Below are 22,097 nucleotides of genomic sequence, written 5' to 3'. Positions count from 1 at the left end.
CACAGATGTACCCTGCTCCTAGCTTTTACAGAGAGCTGGGATGCATACTCGGGTCCCACCACGGCTCAGCAAGTTCCCTACCACTGAGTTGTCTCCACAGACCTCATGAAAAAAAAAATTAGAAAGATCATTAATTTGCGTGGTACGGAGAGGTTAGAAGACACGCGAGGGCTGGTTCTCTTCTTCCACTGAGTTAGGCTGTCAGGGTCGGCGGCAAACGCTGCTCCCGCTGAGCCGCGGCGCCAGCTCCGAAAACTATTTTGTGCATGATTACTTATATGTGAAGGTAAAGCTCATAATAGGAAATCGCTCTTTACTTTCTTCATGAGAAAACCAATTTATCAGAGACTTCATGGGGGCAGAAGTGTATATGAAAAAGTGGAGCAATAGTGACCTTGCAATCCATCTACAAGCTATAAAGGAGTTTATGTCCTTCCCTCCACTTTGACCAAATTCAGAACTCACCCATCTTCTATTCCAAATCACTAATGCAAACTGTTAAGTAATCTTAGTGGCTATTTGAAAGTTTTCTGTGGCAGGCTCCAAACTCACGCATATGGCCATCAGGACCACACACTCAGCATCAGAAGAAAGCTGATGACTGACAGCAACAATATACACAGAAATTAGAAAAGCCTGGCCCACCACGGTGGCTACTGTCCTCAGCAAGAGTGAGCCCAAGGACATGCCAGCCCTTTATGCTCAGCTGAGCCCGCACACCATGAGCATCCCCGCTTCTGGCTGTCCCTCTTAAAGGCTACAGAGGTCTCTTGTAACATGACTACCTGATTTAAGGTAACTATCTCATCTAGCGCTCCCCAGAGAACAGTGGTGGGATCCACTCTGGATGAGCTGGCACTGTATGGCCTTGAGAAGGGCTTTTTACGATAGCTTCATGCCTTTCTACGTCAACAGCTGACTTTAGATTTAGCTCCCCTTCAAGAAGGTAATAATACTTGTGCTGACGGTTACCTCAAAGTCATCCTCAAGTAACTCCTTCTTTTTCATAAGCCGTTTCTTCTTCTTTTTGCTCAGATTCTGGTGCTCCACAATCTTGTCATAATTGAAATGCTTCTTACTATCCTCTTCCTCATCCATTACAAGCAAAGCCATTTCAGCCTATGGAGAGAAAAACAAACAAAAACGCAAATGTACAGCTGAGTTTTCCTAATTGCTATTCTGAGACTTGCTCATCCTCATGAATGGAGAATAGGAAGAGGCCCAAGACACACAGCTTAGGTTCATTCCAGGCTGTGGTATGAGCTTTAGCTACAGGGAAGGAGGAAATAGCCTTTATTCAAAAGACAGACTTCCATTCCTGTAGAGTATCCTGATTAGCAGGCAGAAGGAACAAGGGCCCCAGGTCTGTCAAATACATTTCATTTTCACACTGTTCTTTTTAAGTAATAATATGAAATTTACTTTTTGATACAAATTACAGTTTCCAGATGCATACTTTAGCAATTAGGAAAATCTTCTGCTCGCTTTTTCCTTGCATTTTCAATACTAATGTTCTTTCATGAGGCAGACTCAGCTTTCACTTCTGAGACCAAGCATTCTGTTTCTACTGACCAAGAGATTAAAGACACCCCTCCAGAATCAGCTAAACAACCACAAGCTCAAAAAAAAAACAAAAAACAAAACAAAACACACACACACACACATACAACCACAAGCTCTAGAGAAAACATACAGGCATGCTCCTGACCTTTGCACACCCTCCTCTATTACACACAAGATGCTTTAAACTCCTTTCCTTCCATCACGGATACTGATACATGCCTTCCTTACAGAGCCCTGTTCCATGAATAGATCTCTAAGTAGCTAGAAGTGTACAGTCTATCTGTAACGGGTGGGGAACAGTCAAACACATTAAGCCAGTGTTTAGGTGCAGAGCCACATGGGGAGCACATGCGACTTTGGATCTCTGGGATGACTGGGTTACGCATAACCATCATTACACCTCTAATCCAGACTTAACATTGTACATTAAATTTATACTCACTAATAGGAAGAGAGAAATTAGCATCTAACAAGCTAAAACAGAAAGTGTAGTACAAGTTAGATTCAAACAGAATCAAATAACATATTTTCTTTTTTGGTTAAACTATAGGGCACGAATGAAAAAATCTCCTGTCAAAAAGGGCTATCCTCTGGGCTTGAGAAACTCTAACTTTGTAAATAGCTGCAGAAACAGTGTTTGGTAAAGATAACACTTAAAGACTATGTGGCTAAAATATGTATCTTATAATGGATTTACAAAATCCACTTGAAGAATCAGTTTAAAAATTAGAGACACTGAAAACTCACGTGAACCACACAATTTCACTTGCACATATCAATCACTGATAAACACGGAACAATGACCATGCTCTACCTTTTGCTTTTCTAGTTCAGTTTCTTCCTCTGAAGATGCACTGTCTTTTGCTGATTTCATTGATTTTTTCTTTGTACCTGATATAACAAACCAACAAAGGAGGGTTAAGATGACAAGAGCAACAACAAAACTTTGTTTATACTATAAACAAAACACAATAATATACAAATATCTAGGAATAGTCTTAACAATAAATGTCAAAACTACAAGGAAAAGCACAACACGGAAAGGTGGCCATGGGTATAAGATACACAAGCCTTCTGGGAAGCAACTCAGTATTTCTGTTGCTAAGATGGGTATTTTTGTCATTCTAGCACTCAGATGGCAGAGGAAAAAGAGTTATGAGTTCTAGGTACGATATATAGTGGGATCATCTCAGAAGCAAAGCAAAACCTGTAGCTAAAGAGAATCACTAAACTATGTTCTGAAATCAGCTTAGTCCTTTTGCAGTGAAGAAAAACAAAAACAAAACCAACAAAAAAACCCCAAACCAAAACCAAAAACATAAAACCCATAGATTATTCAGAAGAATGAACAATTTGCTTCATCCTAGAAAAAGAGAATTGGGTTATACCCTTGTCTGTAAAACAGTTTTTTTGGTTTTTGCTTTGGGTTTTTGAGACAGGGTTTGTGTAGCCCTGGCTGTCCTGTAACTCTCTTTGTAGACCAGGCTGGCCTTGAACTCACAGAGATCACCTGCCTCTGCCTCCCTGAGTGCTGGGATGACAGGTGTGTGCCACCGCACCAGGCTATTTTGGTGTCTTGGTATGAGTGTGTGTACATGCCACATCAAGTATGAAGGTCAAAAAACTTGTGGTCCTCTCCTTCCATCATGAGGCCCCGAGGATCAAACTCAGGTCTTGGGTGTGACGGTAAGCACTTTTACCCTCTGAGCCAGAGACTGCACATAAGTGTGTATGCCAAGTGCACGCCTGGTACTATGGAGGCCAGAAGAGGGCAGCAGAGTCTCTGGAACTACCATTACAGTTGAGCTGCCACGTGTGTGCTGAGAACTGTAAGAATTCTCTGCAAAAAGAGTGCTAAAAGCACTGAGCCATCTCTCCAGCCCCAAACAGGGAAGTGAACAGTGGCAGCTACCTATAGGGTTATTTTAGGGGCTCGGTGTATTAGTGGACTGCAAGAACACAGCTACTGCTTCACACACAGTGCTGTGGATGCCTGAAATTAATTCCACTATTGTCTGACACTTATATGTCCTCAGTTCCTTAGTAAGTATGCTGATGCTCTGAATCTTCTTTCTTGTGTATGAGTGAGAGAACTTCAAGGGTATATGGATTCGGGGTGATGAAGTGTGAAAGATCAGTTTTAATGTTCTGTTAGCTCAGAATGCTACTGCAACACTGGCTCTCTGTGAACTGTGACACACCCACCATCTTTTGAAAAGCTGCTTTTGTTCCACTGAATAGAAACCAACAAGCTTGGGCTGGGAATACAGCCCAATGGTGAAGTGCTTGTCGCATGCATGGAGCTCTGGACTGGATCCTCAACACAACCTAAAACCAGGCATGGCGGTTCAATGCACGCCTGCAACGGAAGCACTCAGGAAGTGGAAGTAAAAAGTCATCCTTAGCTACTCAGGGAGTTAGAAGCTAACCAGAGCTCCGAGACTGTGTCTCCAAACAGAAAAACAAGCATGCCCCCTGCAGCAGTTGAATGAGAGATGCCCTCCACAGGCCTAGGTGCTGGGGTTCTTGGCTGGCGGAGCTGTGGTAGGCTGGCTAGTGTGGTGTGAGCCCTCAGCTTCTGACATAGTGCCTGCTGCCTCCACCATTATGGGCCATTACGGTATGGGTTCTCACCGTCTGGAACCATAAACCAAAATCAACTCTTTTCTTCTATGAGTTGCCTTGGACATGATGTTTTATTACAGCAGCTATGTAACTAACATCCCCCAAAGTCCTCTATGGTAACAACAATTAAGATGCTGGAAGGATGGATCAGTGTTTGAGAAAACTTGTTTTTGAAGAAGACCCTGAATTCAGTTCACAGCACCCACATGGTAGCCATAACTCCATTTCTGGGGGATCCATTAAAGGACACACTTAATTTTTTTTTTTTTTTTTTGAGACAGCATTTCTCTGTGTAGCCTTGACTATCCTGGATTCACTTTGTAGACCAGGGTGGCTTTGAACTCACTGAGATCTGCCTGCCTCTGCCTGTGATTAAAGGTGGGTGTCACGAATCTCCCAGCAAGTAGGAACCAATGTCTCTTAAGACAGTCCTGGTCACACATGCCTGAAATGTCAGCATCAGGACAAGTCTGGGTACACAGTGAGATCCTGTTTCAAAAACTGAACAAAGCAAAATATATTTTTAAGATTTATTTTACAGACATGAGTGCTCTAGCTGCATGTACACTTGCATGCCAGAAGAGGGCATCAGTTCCCAGTATAGGTGGCTGTGAGCCACCATGTGGCTTCAGCCTTTAGAAGAGCAGGCAGTACTCTTATTTGCTGAGCCATTTCTCCAGTCCCAAATGTTAGAGTTTTATAGTTAGAAAAACAAATTGAAGTAAGTGTTATACCTATATTAATGGGCTTTCAAATTATCTTTTTTTTTTTTTTTTTGGTCATTTAAAACAGCATGGACAGGGACTGTCTCTGACATGAACTCAATGGCTGGCTCTTTGATCCACCCCCCTCCCCGAGGGAGGAGCAGCCTTGCTAGGCCACAGAGGAGGACATTGCAGCCAGTCCTGAAGATACCTGATAAGCTAGGGTCAGATGGAAGGGAGGAGGACCTCCCCTGTCAGTGGACTTAGAGCGGGGCAAGGAGGAGATGAGGGAGGGGGTTACAGCTGGGGTACAAAGTAAATAAACTGTAACTAATATAAAAAAATAAAAATTTAATTAAAAAAATAAAACATCATGGAGAAAACTGATCATGCCCAGAGATATTCCTATCTACAAACTTCCTGATTCAGGCTGAACTTGCGAAAATATCCCTGATTTCAACCCTTCTCAAACGTCCTTTTGTGCACTCGTGCAGGGACACACGTGCAAGACTGTCACAGTTCAGTCTGTGTAGTCAGAAGACATCTTTTGAGAATTGAGGTCCTCCAACTGCTGTGGGTTTTCTTCAGGTGAGACCCAGGTTCACAGGTGACAGCACTTCTACCTGCAGAGCCATTCTGTCAGCTCCCACTTAAACAAGCTCTATAATCTTGAACTAAGCAGGACTTTAAACTGGGCATGCTCAGTGGTGTACTCCGTAACCGAGCATGCAAAGGAACATGCCTGCCTCTACGGATGTGTAGGCTCCCTGAGTGACACCCTCATATTGCAGGGAGCACTGCCTTGGGAAAGCTTCTGGGCAGCAGTAACATGCTACAGGTAATAAATCTCTCCTCACTCCTTCATTTCTTGGCTACTTTTGCTTGTGCCTTTTCACTGACCAAAATGTACCTGTTTTGGTTATATTAAGCAAAAAGCTTAATGATATATCTGTGGAAAAAGATGTGCTATAAAACAAAGTCTATAAAAGAACTATCTGCATGGAAGTTCTATTTTACATCACTTCTAGTGTCTGAGACTTGTGGCACAGAAAGCTTCTTCTAGTTTAGTCGAGCACTTTTTAGGGGACAGACAGAAAGGGCCTTCCCTGGGGCCTAGGTGAGGTCTTGGTACAGAGCAGATGGGGAATGCTAAGTCCCCCACTCCCTTTTTTGGTCCAAGATCACTTGTTCTTTCTTTAGGGTGATAGGTTGTGGGTTTGCTTAAAAACAAAATGACAACAAAACCAGCACTGTTTTCATACCTAGCTTTTATTCCTGGGAGTACTGGCTCTGCCTCTCTTCTTTACAACATCCTTGTAGAAGCACATTAGGATTCAGATTCTATCAGCTACCAACTGTCCCTGGGCAGTCTATTATCTTCAATATATTCAACTATAAAGTGACTTGAAAATGGATTTGAGGACAGGGTGCAAAGTCACTTGTAAATTAGCATAAACCCAATGTGCTGTAGGAGATAACACACTGGCTGAATGAGTCAAATGGGTATAAATAATATAGTTGACTTTCATTGTGGTTTATAAAATACTTAAAAAGATAGCAAGATGAAGAACACATTTTCTGTTTTTAAAACAGGGATGTACTTTAGTCCTACTTTTTCAACAGCAAAATCCTCTAGAGTTTACAGAATTAGGGCTGGTGTATAGGTCAGCAGTCAAGTCTTGCCTAGTATGCACGGGGCTTTCTTTCCACCCACAGCACCAAAAAAGGTAGAAATTAGCAATAAGGAGACTTTTTTCAGTTATTTCATTTCTAAAAGAAATTAAGTATATTTTCAAACTCTTATAACTTTCTTGATAACAAGTTTGCATTTTAGGGAAGAAAAACTGTAACAAATCTCTGGTGCTTATACTGGCTCCTAACCCAACCCAAACACCACATCTGGCATCAGTCAGTGAAGTCAATTCTTTCATATATTGAAAGGTTGATGCAATTTCGTGGTGTGTGAGTTTAGCACTTCAGGATGCCCAAGCATGTTGTAATACACTTATGTTCACCTTCGTACCCCACTGTCCTGTTCACATATATTTCTAATCATTATGTTTTGACTATTTTTGGAAACCAGATATATATTCTTAAGTAACAACTGTATTTTACTTCTAGGAGATATATCTTGAAATTAACAATAAGGGCAATTTTATAGTGATATGTTCATATATCAATTTAGGCCACCTAAATTACTTTATATCACAGTCAAAGAAAAAAAAAAACCCAACCAAACAAGACAATAAAATTGAGCTAACATCCAGTTCCCCTTAAAAATAACTTTTTATTTGTCTAACCAGTACTGGGAGGAAAAAAGAACCCACTGCTAACCCTTACATCTGAAGGCACATACTTTAAAAGATACAACCTTTTTTTACTTATGTACAGGAATCAGCTACCCCATGCCAATGAACTAGCTTGGTTATTCTTTGAATCCTGCTCCGAGTTCTGCAGGCTGACCAGATTACATTTGTCAAATGCAACACTTTGGACACAGAACAAGGAAACTTTAATGTTTCACATCTCTTCATTATAAACTTTGTTTTAGCCAGAGGATAAGGCTAAAATTCATCATCTGTTAGAAATGATCACACAGGTATAACAGAAAGCAAATATGCTAGGTTTCCATTTCCCTTTCCAACTCCTATGAATCTCATATCCTATAATAGAATTTATTCGACTTAATCTCCTTTTCATCAATAACACATCAGTGCTAAGAGGCTATAGCAACCAGGAAATAATTTTAAGTAATTCTGATTTTCCTGTTGAAAACTGTCTGGCCCACCGGTCGGGAGGGAGAAGAAGCAGGGAAACTTCATAAAGTACTTCTCTTTACAATGCCAGCTTGGAGTTGTTTCAAGAGCAAGCCTTTGGAAGCTCATGTGTGTGGCAAAAAAGAAGGGGCAGGCAAAGCTCACAACAGCAACTGGAAACAGTTACAGTGGTTTCTGCACTGACCTGCCCAACTATGGCGTCTACCTTTCCAAACACTCACATACACCCAAAGGTAAGAATGAAGGCATCTGGAAAGCAGATGTGGTATGAACAACATGGATACGGGAAGTAAGACATGTTACTTTAGGGATCTGAAGAGAAGGGAGCCATGAGAAAAGCTGATTTTTAACTGCATTTAACAAGGCTAAGTGCAGAAGGAATTAAACATTAAGCATAGATGCTTTTGTATATTTGAACAGAAATGGCTATACTATATTCCATGTATACATTTGAAAATTATATACATGCCACGACAAATACATTTCACTTTTAATTTTCATTGCCTTTACAGAGAGAGAGACATGGATTAGAAGTATTATCATGTAAAGAGACTATTCTTTCTTCTAAATTCTATTATTCTTTTAGAGCCCATTTGGTTAGCTATAAAGGTAATTTCCAGAAAAAAAAAAAAAGCTCCATTAAATTGCTATTAAAAAGCCTCCTAATGAGTGACCTGTAGAGATGGCTAAGCAGTCAAAAGTATTTATTGCTCTTGTACAGGACCCAGGTTAGGCTCCCAGCACTTATATGGCAGCTCACAAACATCTGTCACTCTAGTTCCAGGTGTTCTGCCTTGCTCTCTGGCTTCCTCAGACACTGCATGCAGAAGCAGAGCAGTCATACACATAGGTAAAAGTAAGGTTAACTCTTAAAAAAGTATTTTATGATGAAATCCCTTTGCAGCTTCTATGTACAGGGGCACGTTTACTCCTCAATATGATTTATGATTGAATCTACAGGACGGTTGGTTATAAACCATCAATGGAGCTATCCAAATTCTAGCAATTTTAAGAGAATTGCTAGTCTGTATTATTTCAACCAATATCATAACTTTTTTTCTGTGGATTCCAGCTGAAAATCACAAATACAGGCTGGCTTACCTATTTTCTTAACTTCTTCAGCAAAGTAGGGATCATTCAAATCAACATCAGAAGGAAGCTCATCTTCACTTGCTTCACTTGCTTCTTCAGCAAGAGCCTTAAAGGTGAGAGACAGCAATGAGTACCAATAACTAAAAGTCGCACAGAGGGTACTTCAGATATTTACAACAATCTATTTGCTTGTTAAGGGAAACGACTTTTCTATCATAACATTTTAAAATATATAGATTAATGCTCTGTTTACATATTCTGTTTAAAAAATGATCTTGGACTGGGGAGATGACCCAGTGGTTAATACAATCACTACTTTGTCATAAAAACCAAAGTTCTGATACCAGGACCCATGTCAAGTGGCTCACAACCAGCTTTAACTCCAGTCCCAAAGGAACTAACACACAATTCGGGCTTCTAACGGCCTATTTGTGCACCTGCACATACGCAAAGATGCACATACACTTAAACAGACAGACAGACACACACACACATACAAAATTAGAAACACAAAAGAAAACACAGAAAAGGAGTTGGACTCATGAAAAGACCAATTCTTTGGATTATAGGCATGATCCCCGGTAATGGCACAGACAAGATATTCAAAAGGATCATAGAACGAAATGTTCAACCTAAGGAAAGACATACTCAGGTGATCTAAGAAGAACAGCTGTTACCAAGTAGATAAGACCATAAGTAAACCTCCCACAGCATACCATACTTAAACATTTAGACAGAGCAGAGCACTGAAAATCCAAGACGAAACTCTCAAGTCACATAAAAAGGAAAACCCATCAGAATAAGAGCTGATTTCCCAGGGGTAATTCTGAAAGCCAGAGGAGCAATGAACTCCGACGTCTACACGAGCACCCGCCTAGACTACTATACTCAGCAAAGCCATCTGCCATAGTTGAGGAGAGATGAAGGACACCTCATTTTAATCACGGGAAGAGTTAAGCAAGAAGACACTATCTTAACAACTATGTAATTGGTGCACTCAATTTCATGTGTACTATAATTAAAAGCAGATTAATATCAATCCACTAATAGTAGGTGACTTAAATACCCCATTTCCTCCAAAACACAGGTCATCTGGACAAAAAATGAACATAGACATGAAAAATAAATAATCCAATGGACTTAACAGATATCTACCCAAAGACCCCCCAAAAAAGCATTCTATTCAGCAGCCCATGAAAGCTTCTCTATAAGAGACCATATCATTCAATTCATATCATAACAATTCTTAACAAAATCAGAAAAACCAAATAATTCCATGTATTCTACCTGACCATAGTGAAATAAATGCTAAAATCAATACCAAACAAATCTCCAGAAAGTACACACACTCGGGGGATTAAACAGCTCATTACTGGAAAATGAATGGATTCAAAGAAGAAAACAAGAAAGAAAAAAGTTTCCTGGAACTAAAAGAAAGTAAAGCCACAACGCAACAAAATCTCTGGGAGACATTGAAAGCAGTCCTGCAAGGGAGATTTATAGCCCTAAGTGCCTACATTACAAAATTATAAAAAGCACAAATAAATGACTTAATGATGCAACTAAAAATTCTGGAAAAATTGTAACAAATCCAGTAGATGGCAAGACATAATAAAAATCAGAGCAGAAACCAACGAAATCTAAACAATGAAAACAATGCAAGAATCAACATATCTAAGAGCTAGTTCTATGAGAAGATAAACAAGGTTGACAGCACCTTGGACTAACTAACCAAAAGACCAAAAGAATGAAGAGGATCTAAGTTAACAAAATAAAAAATAAACAGGAAAATATTACAACAGAGATAAAAGAAATTCAGAATATTATAAAAGAATAATTAAAAAACCCATATGCCATTAAGTTGGAAAATCTAAAAAGAAATGAATGAACTTCTAGTTATCCAAACTACCAAAGTTACAACAATCTAAACAGACTCATAACAAATGAGTTTGAAAAAGTAATAATAAGAGCTGTTTTTTAAAAAAGAGCCCAGGCCCAGATGAATTCACACTTTCAAAGATTTAAGCCAATTTTCTTATATTTTTGAAGAATTTTAGAAACAGAAGTACTCTCAAACTCTACTACGATGCATGACAACATCATTCTAATATCAAATCAGGTAAAGACACAACAGAAAAAGGCCAAGATCTTTGATGAACATGGACTAAAAAGAAATTCTCAATAAAATACTTGCAAGCTGAAGATAGACATATCAAAAAGATATCAACTCAGGGGTTGGAGAGATGGCTCAGCGGTTAGGAGCACTGTCTGCTCTTCAATTCCCAGCAACCACATGGTAGCGCACAGCCATCTATAATGGGATCTGATACCCTCTTCTGGCATGCAGGGTGCACATGCAGACAGAGCACTCACACACATAAAATAATTAAATCTTAAAAGAGAGAGAGACAGAGAGAGAGAGACACAGAGAGATCACTCCCCATGACCAAGTTGGCTTTATCCTACAGATGTAAGGATGGCGCAACATATGCAAGCTAATACATATAACAAATCACATAGAGAAAAATGACATGATCAGTACATGCCGAAAAACCCTTAACAAAAATCCAGCCATCAGGTCCAACTGGATGTCTACATGTAGAAAAATGAAAATAGATCCATACTTATCACCCTGCACAAAACTGAAGTCCTGAACAGAACACCAACAGCACAGGCTCTAAGAGCAACAATCAATAAATGGGACCTCATGAAACTGAAAAGCTTCTGTAAATCAAAGGACACCGTCATCAAATCCAAGCGACTGCCTACAGATTGGGAAAGAATCTTCACCAACCCTCTATCTGATAGAGGACTCATATCCAGTATATATAAAGAACTAAACAAGCTGAAAAGCAGCAAACCAAGTAATCCACTTAAAAAATGGGGAACAGAGCTAAACAGAGAATTCTCAATAGAGCAATATCGAATGGCAGAGAAGCACTTAAAGAAATGCTCAACCTCATTAGCCATTAGGGAAATGCAAATCAAAACAACCCTGAGATTTCACCTTACACCCATCAGAATGGCCAAGATGAAAAACTCAAGTGACAACACATGCTGGAGAGGCTGTGGAGAAAGGGGAACCCTTCTCCACTGCTGGTTGGAATGTAAACTGGTACAACCACTCTGGAAATCAATCTGGCGCTTTCTCAGACAACTAGGAATAGCGCTTCCTCAAGATCCAGCCATACCACTCCTAGGCATATATCCAAAAGAGGCTCAAGTACACAAAAAGGACATTTGCTCAACCATGTTTGTAGCAGCTTTATTTGTAATAGCCAGAAGCTGGAAACAACCCAGATGCCCCTCAACTGAAGAATGGATGCAGAAATTGTGGTACATCTATACAATGGAACATTACTCAGCAATGAAAAATAAGGAAATCATGAAATTTGCAGGTAAATGGTGAGACCTGGAAAGGATCATCCTGAGTGAGTTGTCCCAGAAGCAAAAAGATACACACAGTATATACTCACTCATATAGACATACAACATAGGATAAACCCACTAAAATCTATGCATCTAAAGAAACCAAGCAAGAGAGAGGGCCCTAACTAAAATGTTCAATCCCCACCTGAAAGGCAAAGAGGATGGACATCAGAAGAAGAAGAAAACAGGAAACAACCTAGAAACTTGCTACAGAGGGCCTCTGAAAGCCAGAAGAAGAAAACAGGAAACAAACTAGGAACCTACCACAGAGGGCCTCTGAAAGCCTCTGCCCTGCAGACTATCAAAGCAGATGCTGAGCCTGATGGCCAACTGTCGGGCAGAGTGAATGGAATTTTATGTGAGAAGTGGGAAATAGTAAGAGCTGGAGAGGACAGGAACTCCACAAGGAGAGCAACAGAACAAGAAAATTTGAACACAGGGAACTTCCCAGAGACTCATACTCCAACCAAGGACTATTCATGGAGATAACCTAGAACCCCTGCACAGATGTAGCCCATGGCAGGTCAGTGTCCAAGTGGGTTACCTAGTAATGGGAAGAGGGACTGCCTCTGACACAATCTGATTGGCCTGCTCTTTGATCACCTCCCCCTGAGGGGGGAGCAGCCCTACCAGGCCACAGAAGAGGACAATGCAGCCACTTTTGACGAGAACTGACAGACTAGGATCGGAAAGGAGAGGAGAACCTCCCCTATCAGTGGACTTGGGGAGGGGCATGCATGCAGAACCGGGAGGGAGGGTGGGATCGGGAGGGGAGGAGGGAGAGGCTTATGGGGGGATAGAAAATGAATAAAATGTAATTAATAAAAAATTTAAAAAAAGTTAAAAAAAATCCAGCCATCATAATAAAAGTTCAAGAGAGAGTAGTACTGGAGGGAATAAACCTTAGCATAATAAAAGCCGTAAGTGTTAAACCCACAACCAACACCTTCCTAAATGAACAACTTGAAGCAAGGAAGAAGACAGGGCCATCCACTATTTTCACTCATTTCCATTATTGTGCTTGAGGCACTAGCTGGAGCAACAAGGCAAGAATGAAATTAAAGGATCACAAATAAGAAAAAAGAAGTCAAAATACCCCAATTTTAGATGGCATCCCCAAAATTCTACTCCAAAACATCTAGAAATGATAAAAAAAAAATTAGGGGCCCTCTTCCCCTCTTATTCTCTCATTCCTGCTCTCTACCCTTTCTCTGTCAGGGTACCCACCCCTCTTCCCTCTATCATGTCTCTCTCTCTCTCTTCATCGCCATCCAATAAACCTCTTTCATATAAAAAAAAATTAGGAAAGTGGCAGGAACCAGAATCAACGTACATAAATCAATAGCTGTTCTATATACTGCGAACAAACACAAAGAGACAGAGATCATGGACACACTCCATTCCCAAGTGAAATGGATGGAGGAAAACATGGGCAGTATCCTACATGATACATGTGTAGGAAAGGACTTTCTGAAGAGGACTCCATTTGCTTAGCAATTAAGGCCAACAACTGACAAACAGGACTTCATAAAACTAAAAAGCGTCTCCACAGCTAAAGAAATAATCAGTCGAGTAAAGAGGAAGCCCACAGGATGGGAAGGAATCCTTGCAAGTAAACATATGAGAGATGATTTCCATTCAGAATAGTCAAAAGAACAGAGTCAAAAGAAATAAAAGTAGCTAACAAAGCAAAATACCCCCCCCCCATACCAATCATCCTTAGCAGTTAGGGAAATGCAAATCAAAACAACTGAGTTTTAAATCTTCCACCAGCCAGGATGATGAAGATCAACAAAAAAAGTGACAACAGATTCTGGAGAGAGGACGTGGGGAACAGTGGGTCCTCATTTACTGTTGGTGGGATTGCAATCTGGCGTAGCCACTTTGGTAATAAGTGTGGAGAAGTCTTGAAAAGTTAAAACTAATCTACGACATGACTCAGCTACACTCCTGTCCTTGGTACATGCCCGACATCCTACTCCCCAGATACTTGCTTGGCAAAGTTCACTGCTGCTCTAGTCTCGACAGCAATGAAACGGAAGCAACCTAAATACCTTTTACCTGATGAATGAATAAGAAAGACGTAGTGACATATAGACTAGGGAATACTCTTCAGCTGTGAAGAAAAACCATCGTGAACGTCACAGATAAACAGAACTAAAAACTACGATACTGAATGAGGTAAGCAGAAGACTGTCTTCTAGGTACCACAGGGAAGCTGCACCCATGAAATCTCAGCAGTGTGGGCACCTGAACAATGACAGGCCACTGTGCTGACATTCCAAACAGATTTTGAAAGCCCACAGGGCACAATGTGGAGACGAAGAGCCACAAGCAATCAAAAATTTCTCACAGAGGAAGATTTAGTCCTTCCTAGAGAGGAACACCTCAAATGGTTACCAAATATGTGGTTTGCTCTGAAAACATGTATTTGCAACATTAAACAGGCTCAGCATGTTGTATGTATGTATTATTCACATATATTTGTAAGAACAATAGTGAATAAGAGGCCATGAATTTGAACGGGAAGGGGATGACATGGAGGAAGAAGAGGAAGGGGAGAATAAAAACTGTAATTAAAAAAGTCCAGACTGTCCAAAAGGAAAAAAAAAAAAAAAAAAAAAAAAAAAAAAAAAAAAAGTATCCCAGGTGGCAGTGCACACCTTTAATCCCAGCAGTCAGGAGGCAGAGGTGGAGGATCCTTCAGTTAAGAGTCAGCCTCATCTACAGAGTTCCAGGACAGCCAGAGAGAAACCCTGTCTTGAACAAATAAAAACAAAAACCAGAAAAAAAGAAAAGTGAAAGCTAAGGGAAGTCCAAAGCTTACAGAGTGCTGTTTAGAGTCTCAGAATGACTACTTTCCCATTCCCATACAGACTCACTTAGGAAACCTTCCCAGAAATTGCTAGCTTCATCATGTGTGGAATTATTCTATTAATATATTTATCTGTCTACCTAAGTTTTGAAGAAAGCTGTTGAAAGAGGTAACATATCAAGGGGATAGGGTTTTTTTAAATCCTACTTCTTTCCCACTTTATTACAATAAAAGTCCAATAATTATTTCATAGCAGATGGGTGTGTTGGTTCAAACCTCCAATCCCAGCCCCGGGGAGAGGAGCGTGGGCTCTGTGGTGAGACTCTGACACTGATAGGAGACCTCCCCTATCAGTGGAGAAGGGGGAGGGATGATGAGATTAGGAGGGGAGGACGGAGGCATTTATGGGGGGATACAAAGTGAATAAAGTGTAATTAAAAAAAAATTAAAATAAAAAAAAGACCATTAGAAAAAAAAACAAAACAACAACAACAAAAAAGAATTCTCGCTCTCTGCCTTTTGGTGAAGCAACAAATTTAGCCATTTGCTGTATCGTTATTAATGAAAAACGATTATTAGTCAGACATGGTAGTTACACACTTATAGTCTCAGTATTCAAGGTTAGGGGAGACTGTTGAGTTTAAATCCAAATGGGCTATACAACAAACAAATCACAACAAGTAAACAAAATAAAATTTTAAAAAAGGAAAAAGAAACCCAAATTTTAACTTAGGTCTAACCTTCCTCTCTCTAAACTTGTTTCAAGCCTCTTAAAAATTCTCTGAGGTAACAGTGGGTGTGAAGCACCTTCCAACAGGAAGCTGCTATGCAGTAAGCACCTGTCAACTAGCATGGATACCTTCTGTTTCTTTTTCAGTCTTTTCTTCTCTTTCTTTTTTTCTAAAAATTGTTCCCAAGGAGTCAGTTTATCCTTCCCTTCCAATTTGTTTTTGACCATCTCTTCTGCACTCTCCTTAAGACCTAGAGAAGAAACAAAATCCAAACAGTTTAGTTTACAATGGTGTATCTCCCATCAGCTGAAAGCTTAAAAAAGCAAGAGAACAAACATAACTCATGTAAGTAGGTCTACGCAACAGAAAATACCTGCAACACCCACGACCACAAATGCTGGGTAACTAACTTTGATAAATCCTACGAGAGAGACAGAGAGACATCTAGCCAAAGGAAATCAAAACACAGCCACAAATTTAGCCATTTGCTATATCGTTATTAATGAAAAACGATTATTAGTCAGACATGGGAGTTACACACTTATAGTCTCAGTATTCAAGGTTAGGGGAGACTGTTGAGTTTAAGTCCAAATGGGCTATACAACAAACAAATCACAACAAGTAAACAAAATAAAATTTAAAAAAAGGAAAAAGAAACCCAAATTTTAACTTAGGTCTAACCTTCCTCTCTCTAAACTTGTTTCAAGCCTCTTAAAAATTCTCGCTTCGATTCCATGCACAGGGGTCTTTCCAGAGACTCATACTCCAATCAAGTACCATGCATGGAGATAACCTAGAACCCCTGCACAGATGTAGCCCATGGCAGTTCAGTATCCAAATGGGTTCCATAGTAATGGGAACAGGGACTGCCTCTGACATGAAATGATTGGCCTGCTCTTTGATCACCTCCCCCTGAGGGGGGAGCAGCCTCACCAGGCCACAGAGGAAGACAATGGAGCCAGTCCTGATGAGGCCTGATAGGCTAGGATCAGAAGGAAGGAGAGGAGGACCTCCCCTATCAGTGGAGAAGGGGGAGGGATGATGAGATTAGGAGAGGAGGACGGAGGCATTTATGGGGGGATACAAAGTGAATAAAGTGTAATTAAAAAAAAATTAAAATAAAAAAAAGACCATTAGAAAAAAAACAAAACAACAACAACAAAAAAGAATTCTCGCTTCTCTGCCTTTTGGTGAAGACTTGAATGAAGAAAATTCTAGAACAAAATTTCAGGCTACAACTACAAACTCATTAAGCAAAATCACCTCTAGTTTTCCCTGTCACTCACATGAAAGCCTGTGTTCCCTGGGCACTGTAAGTGACTAACAAAACCTGAAGAACAAATCCTTGAGTCACTGCTCAAGCCTTCTACAAGGCTTTGGAGTTAAGCTCTGAAGGGCCACCAGCTCCACTTTACATAGCTTGGTTCTTCCAATGCTGTGTTTTCATGGTTCACCTCTAAAGCTTTTTGTTAAGAGCTTATTTCTGTTCTTGACTCATATGTCCTTTACAATCATTAAACTAGCACTTTAAAAATGTAGTTGGCACTAAGTCAGAATCATTGTCAGAATCATTGCCAGGGCTGTTTTTGCATTTACAGCATTTTGAATGTATTTCGGAAAATGAACTAGATTTATCACCTTTTTATTAAAATGACCATTTTGAATCATTCCATTCACTGTTACATTTTATTTTGTTTGTAAGGAGACAGGGCTGGATCCCAACTTACTAAGTAGGCCAGACAAGCCTTGAACCTGTGATCCTCCTGGCCCTGACAAACTGGATTAAAGTGTGTGCCACCATGCCCAGCCATTTGCTATTTTTAAAAGATGGATTTTGTGTCATATAAATATTTAAAGCTCCATCTCCAACTGTGTCCTCCAAAAATTTCTAACAAAAACAGACGAATAAATAAATACTATTATCTTCAAAGACGACAAAGAAGTAGTTACATATTCTCTACTCGGGTAGCAGTGAGAACCTTGGCCATCTTTAGGCGTTACCCTCTCCTCTATCTACTCACTCAACTCCTCACATTTGGTCCCAGTATGCAATATGATCTGGTAGGGACTAGATGTATGCACCCCCCCCCCCCAATGTATTTTCCCCTTTCAGAATACCTGGTAGACATCCAAAAATACAGAACTACCACAACAGTGCTTTTAGGCCCTAAGGGCCAGTTTGAAACAGGTGAGCTCTTAGGTCCATTTCCTGGCTGTCAGGCAGACTTAATCTCCACATTTCTAGGCCTTAGAAAAGTGCCAAGTTAAATTACGTGTACTGTCAAGTTTCTTTTTATGACATACTGACAGTAGGAGCTCTGATTTGTTAGATGCCAAACAATTTGTTAGATGCCAGCAATACAATCTTTCATTAAAAAATGTATCTGGGGTTGGAGAAATGGCTCAGCAGTTAAGAACACTGGTTGTTCGTTCAGGACTCAGGTTTGATTCCCAGCACCCACATGGTGGCTCAAAACGACCTGAAACTCCAGTTCCAGGTGACCCAATGCCCTCTTCTGTTTTCCTTAGGCACCAGGGATGGCCTGGATGCATAAATATACAAGCAAACAAAACACTCGTACACATAAAAATAAAACAAATGTGTCTTTAAGACACATTCTTTTGTTTGTTTAGTTTTTCAAGACGGGATTTCACTGTGTATCTCTGGCTGTCCTGTCCTCGCTTTGTAGACCAGGCTGGCCTCAAACTCACAGAAATCTGCCTGCCTCTGCCTCCCTGGGTGCTGGGATTCTGGGCACATGCCACAGTGCCCGACAAGATACATTCTTATGAGAAAACCACTTCACATTAATAAACAGTTTTCAGGAGAAATGTGAGTGATACAAAGTCACATACAGATCTTCAAATGAAATGGTAATATACCTAGGGAATGTAAGGTGAGAGCATCATATGGAGAAGGCAGAAAATTCTGATAACAAGTTTTCATTTAACAAGACAGCATAACACATACAATGCATGCAGGTCAGCATACAATCAGTTTAATTTCAAATCTCAAAGCGTATTATTAGATGATAGTGAAAGCTTTAAAACTTTTCTACTTATTGTCATGAGACAAGGTCTGACCTGGAAATCATGTGGACTCATAAAGACCCACTGGCCTCTGCCTCCCAAGAGCTGGGAATAAAGGCAAGAGCCACATGACCGGCCGGGTGCACGAAAGGGTATTACGTGGTTATTTGCATCATGTAACTGAGGTCTCATTTCATCTGGCACTTTAACATGTAAATAAATAACGCTTATTATTTATTATACAGTCCTGCTTTTTCAGCTTCACCTGCATGTGGCAGCTCTGTACACAAAAAACAGCATAAAGTCACGTTCTCTCACATTCATTACATTTAGCATAGTACCCAATACACAGTAAGTACTTGATAAACACGTCTGTCTTGATCTGTTTTGAAGGAAAGATTCGTATTACCTGCCAAGTGTTTGATCTTTAGTATTTAGAACATATTATTTCCAACAGAAAGTGAATTAAAACTTTAAGGTCTCAATGGCTTCTGTCTCAAAGTGGTTTGTGTGGACACTAGTTCTAAAACAATTCATGCAAAATTATCCTTGGGAAATAATACTTCTCTGGAACTTAGTTTGTTTCTAGTAATAAAGAAATAATATCTTAAGCTCAGTCTTTCTGTAGTTTTTTTTTGTGCCTGGCTCTCACTTAATATACCAAAATAGAAGAATGACAAACACATTGCAATGAGTTAACACACCACCACGATAACTTAAAAATGCTTTGTTCTCATTGTCATCATGAGGTCATTTAAATCCTCTTGCCACAGATCACAGTTGTTTATGTTCTAAGTCCTTAAAAATATGCCCATCCCAGAAGTCTCTTGGCAAACGCACAAGAACATTCTTCAGAGTCAGTTTAGCCTCACTTAAGAGAAGCCATGATGTGATTTGAAAAACAACTTCACTATAACTGCTTTTAGTTTTGTACAATTTTTTTAAATAAAAAAACCCAACTTTAAGCATATACTCATAGATTGCCAAATTAAAGATATCAGTAATTCCACAAATAAGGGTAAAGCCCCTTCTAAAGCTAACCACAACTGCAGATGACTCAATATAACAATAATTATTTAATAAGCACAATCTATTCTGAATTATTTTGGCAGTTTCTGTGCATATAAAAAGACTCATAAATATTTTTACAAAATCTTCAAGAAGAATACACATTCCTCCTGACCTTACCCACATGTAATATTTGAAAGTATTCAAGGGACAGGATACAACGATTTTAAACAACTCAAGTATGTCCTATTACAGCGTTTGTTTATTTAAACAAATTTGTGTTTTAAGAGTTCTCATATAGGTCGAAGCTGGCACTTTTCACTTCAGTATGGCTTAGGACTCATGGGGAATACTTATGAACACTTACAGATCAATCTCGTAAATCAGACTATATAGCACTCAATTCCAAAAGCTTTAAAATGTTACTAACCACCATCACTAACACCAAATTCCAAATGTGGAACTCATTCTGAGTCCTGGGCTTTATAGAGGAAAATCACCATCCACGTCCTGAGTAACACTGCCGTCAAGGCTCCATGTCCAACTAACACATTACTCCTGAAGGTGTGAGGACACGGAGGGACACAGTCACTTATATAATAAGGGGCCAAATTAGTAGCTAGTGAGAGACCTGGCATCCAGCGTGTCTATAAATGTCTATAGAATGAGAAAGCAAGTGAAAGGAAAGCGATTCCAGTCTGTCCCACCCCACCGATTAGGAATAACACACTGAACTGAAGTAAAGTAAAAACTAGTTTCAGGAACAGATGGCTAAATCTGTCAATCAGCCAGAGTCAACAAATGTTCTCTGGTTGTACTCAATATTGTTAGAATCCAGTTATCTACAATATGAAAACAGAGCTAAAATGAGGACAGTAAGGATTAGTCTAAGAAAGATGCGCAGACTGGAAATTTCTATTCACATAACTTTGTATCTCTCCAAACATTTAATAAATATCCATGAAAGGTATGTTCAAAGTACCCATTGAATAAACATTACTTTTTGCTGTTATTACCTAAACTTATTTTACTGTTAGAAAAGCTTTACATTTGTCTAGACCTCGAGTTATCTTTCTCTAAGTTATTATCCCCTTCAGTCTCCCTTAAAGAGATGGATTCCACCTCCCGGGTACTAACTTACCACACATCCAACTGTCCCCTACGCCTGCTTCTTAGAGTTCAATGTTCTCACAATGACCGCAAATACAAGACATGTGGGCCTCATTAGGGCAATACTGTTTCTCATATTTGTCTCAAGTTTATTTGTATGTTTTCCTTGCCGTTTAAGCAGTTTGTCATCACACTAACAGACTACCAAGCTGTCCTCATATTAGCAGACTAACTTCTGGCCAAGTCTAGGAAGGCCATTCTGCTAACTTAGAAATTATTTGTTCTAGTGTTACTTTTATGTACTTATAGGCAAGGTAGAAAATAAATGAAATCTTTTACACAAGTGCCTAAGATATACGGAAATAAAGAGAACTCTTGAGTCAAGTCTCAACAAGAAAGCTCAAATAGAAGTATTAAACTAGTTCAGAAGCAGGGAGTTTTCCTTGGGCATACACTAAGCTAATATGGTCTAGTTTGGATTTTGGGTTGTTATATGCTGCCAGCCAAGGAGGCGGGAGACAGAGTTTGTAGTCTGATCATGGTGGGAGGTCCCAGGATCCTCAAATGTGGCCCCAGGGATGATGACCCTCCTCCTACAGTTCAGGGGGAGCACATGGATCAGGGGGAGTAAAAATATAGTCCTCCTCTGAGGCTTTGTAACCACAAGCCCACAAACCCATGCACTTGTGGCTAGAATTCACACTACTTGTGTGGTCCCAAATACAGCAATTCAAAAAATTGATAGGTCTTGGATTAGAATGCCCCCAGGCACGTGACAAATACTCTCTGAAGGAAGGTTCTCTGATCCTAAGTTCCTGTAAGAAATGAAAGATCCAAGACAAGAAGATCCCAATTCAAGTCCCTAGAGTAAGTAGAAACAAAACCCAGTAAGACAGAATCATAGACCATGGACTTGGAAATTGAGATACAAAATATAAAATCAGCACATAAAAAGGCAAAAGAGGAAATGGAAAGATTAGATTATCAGAAGAATGAGACAAGTTTGGAGGAAAAAAGAAAAAGCAACTCCTGGAGATAAAACATCCAGTCAGTGTCCAAGTTAAAATGCATACACCAGAAAGAATTAAGAAATAAAAGCAGAACTGAAGAAACTACCCAGCAAGCTGTGCAGATTCAGAAGCATGGAAGTTAGTTATCAGATGCAAAGTAAGAAAGTAACACATATCAAACACGAGTTTTAGAAGAGAAACCA

The 22,097-nt window shown here is 39.8% G+C and overlaps 1 protein-coding gene across 2 annotated transcripts in view; it reads right to left on the bottom strand.

Annotated features, from left to right (window-relative positions):
* Esf1 (ESF1 nucleolar pre-rRNA processing protein homolog) overlaps positions 1-22,097 on the bottom strand; it is a 51,685-nt gene that overhangs the window by 1,940 nt on the left and 27,648 nt on the right. For both annotated transcript variants that reach the window (XM_055602583.1, XM_055602582.1), the window contains exons 10-13: positions 15,865-15,986; positions 8,771-8,867; positions 2,378-2,454; positions 973-1,119 (exon numbers count right to left, since the gene is read on the bottom strand). In XM_055602583.1, the coding sequence (XP_055458558.1) occupies positions 973-1,119; positions 2,378-2,454; positions 8,771-8,867; positions 15,865-15,986 (443 nt within the window). The remainder of the gene's footprint in view (positions 1-972; positions 1,120-2,377; positions 2,455-8,770; positions 8,868-15,864; positions 15,987-22,097) is intronic.

Source organism: Psammomys obesus, unplaced genomic scaffold (genome assembly GCF_907164565.1).
Source record: "Psammomys obesus unplaced genomic scaffold, mPsaObe1.curated_primary_1811, whole genome shotgun sequence".
NCBI classification, from domain to species: Eukaryota; Metazoa; Chordata; class Mammalia; order Rodentia; family Muridae; genus Psammomys; species Psammomys obesus.
The sequence above is the reverse complement of the archived record's forward strand: the minus strand, read 5'-3'. Positions and strand labels throughout refer to the sequence as shown.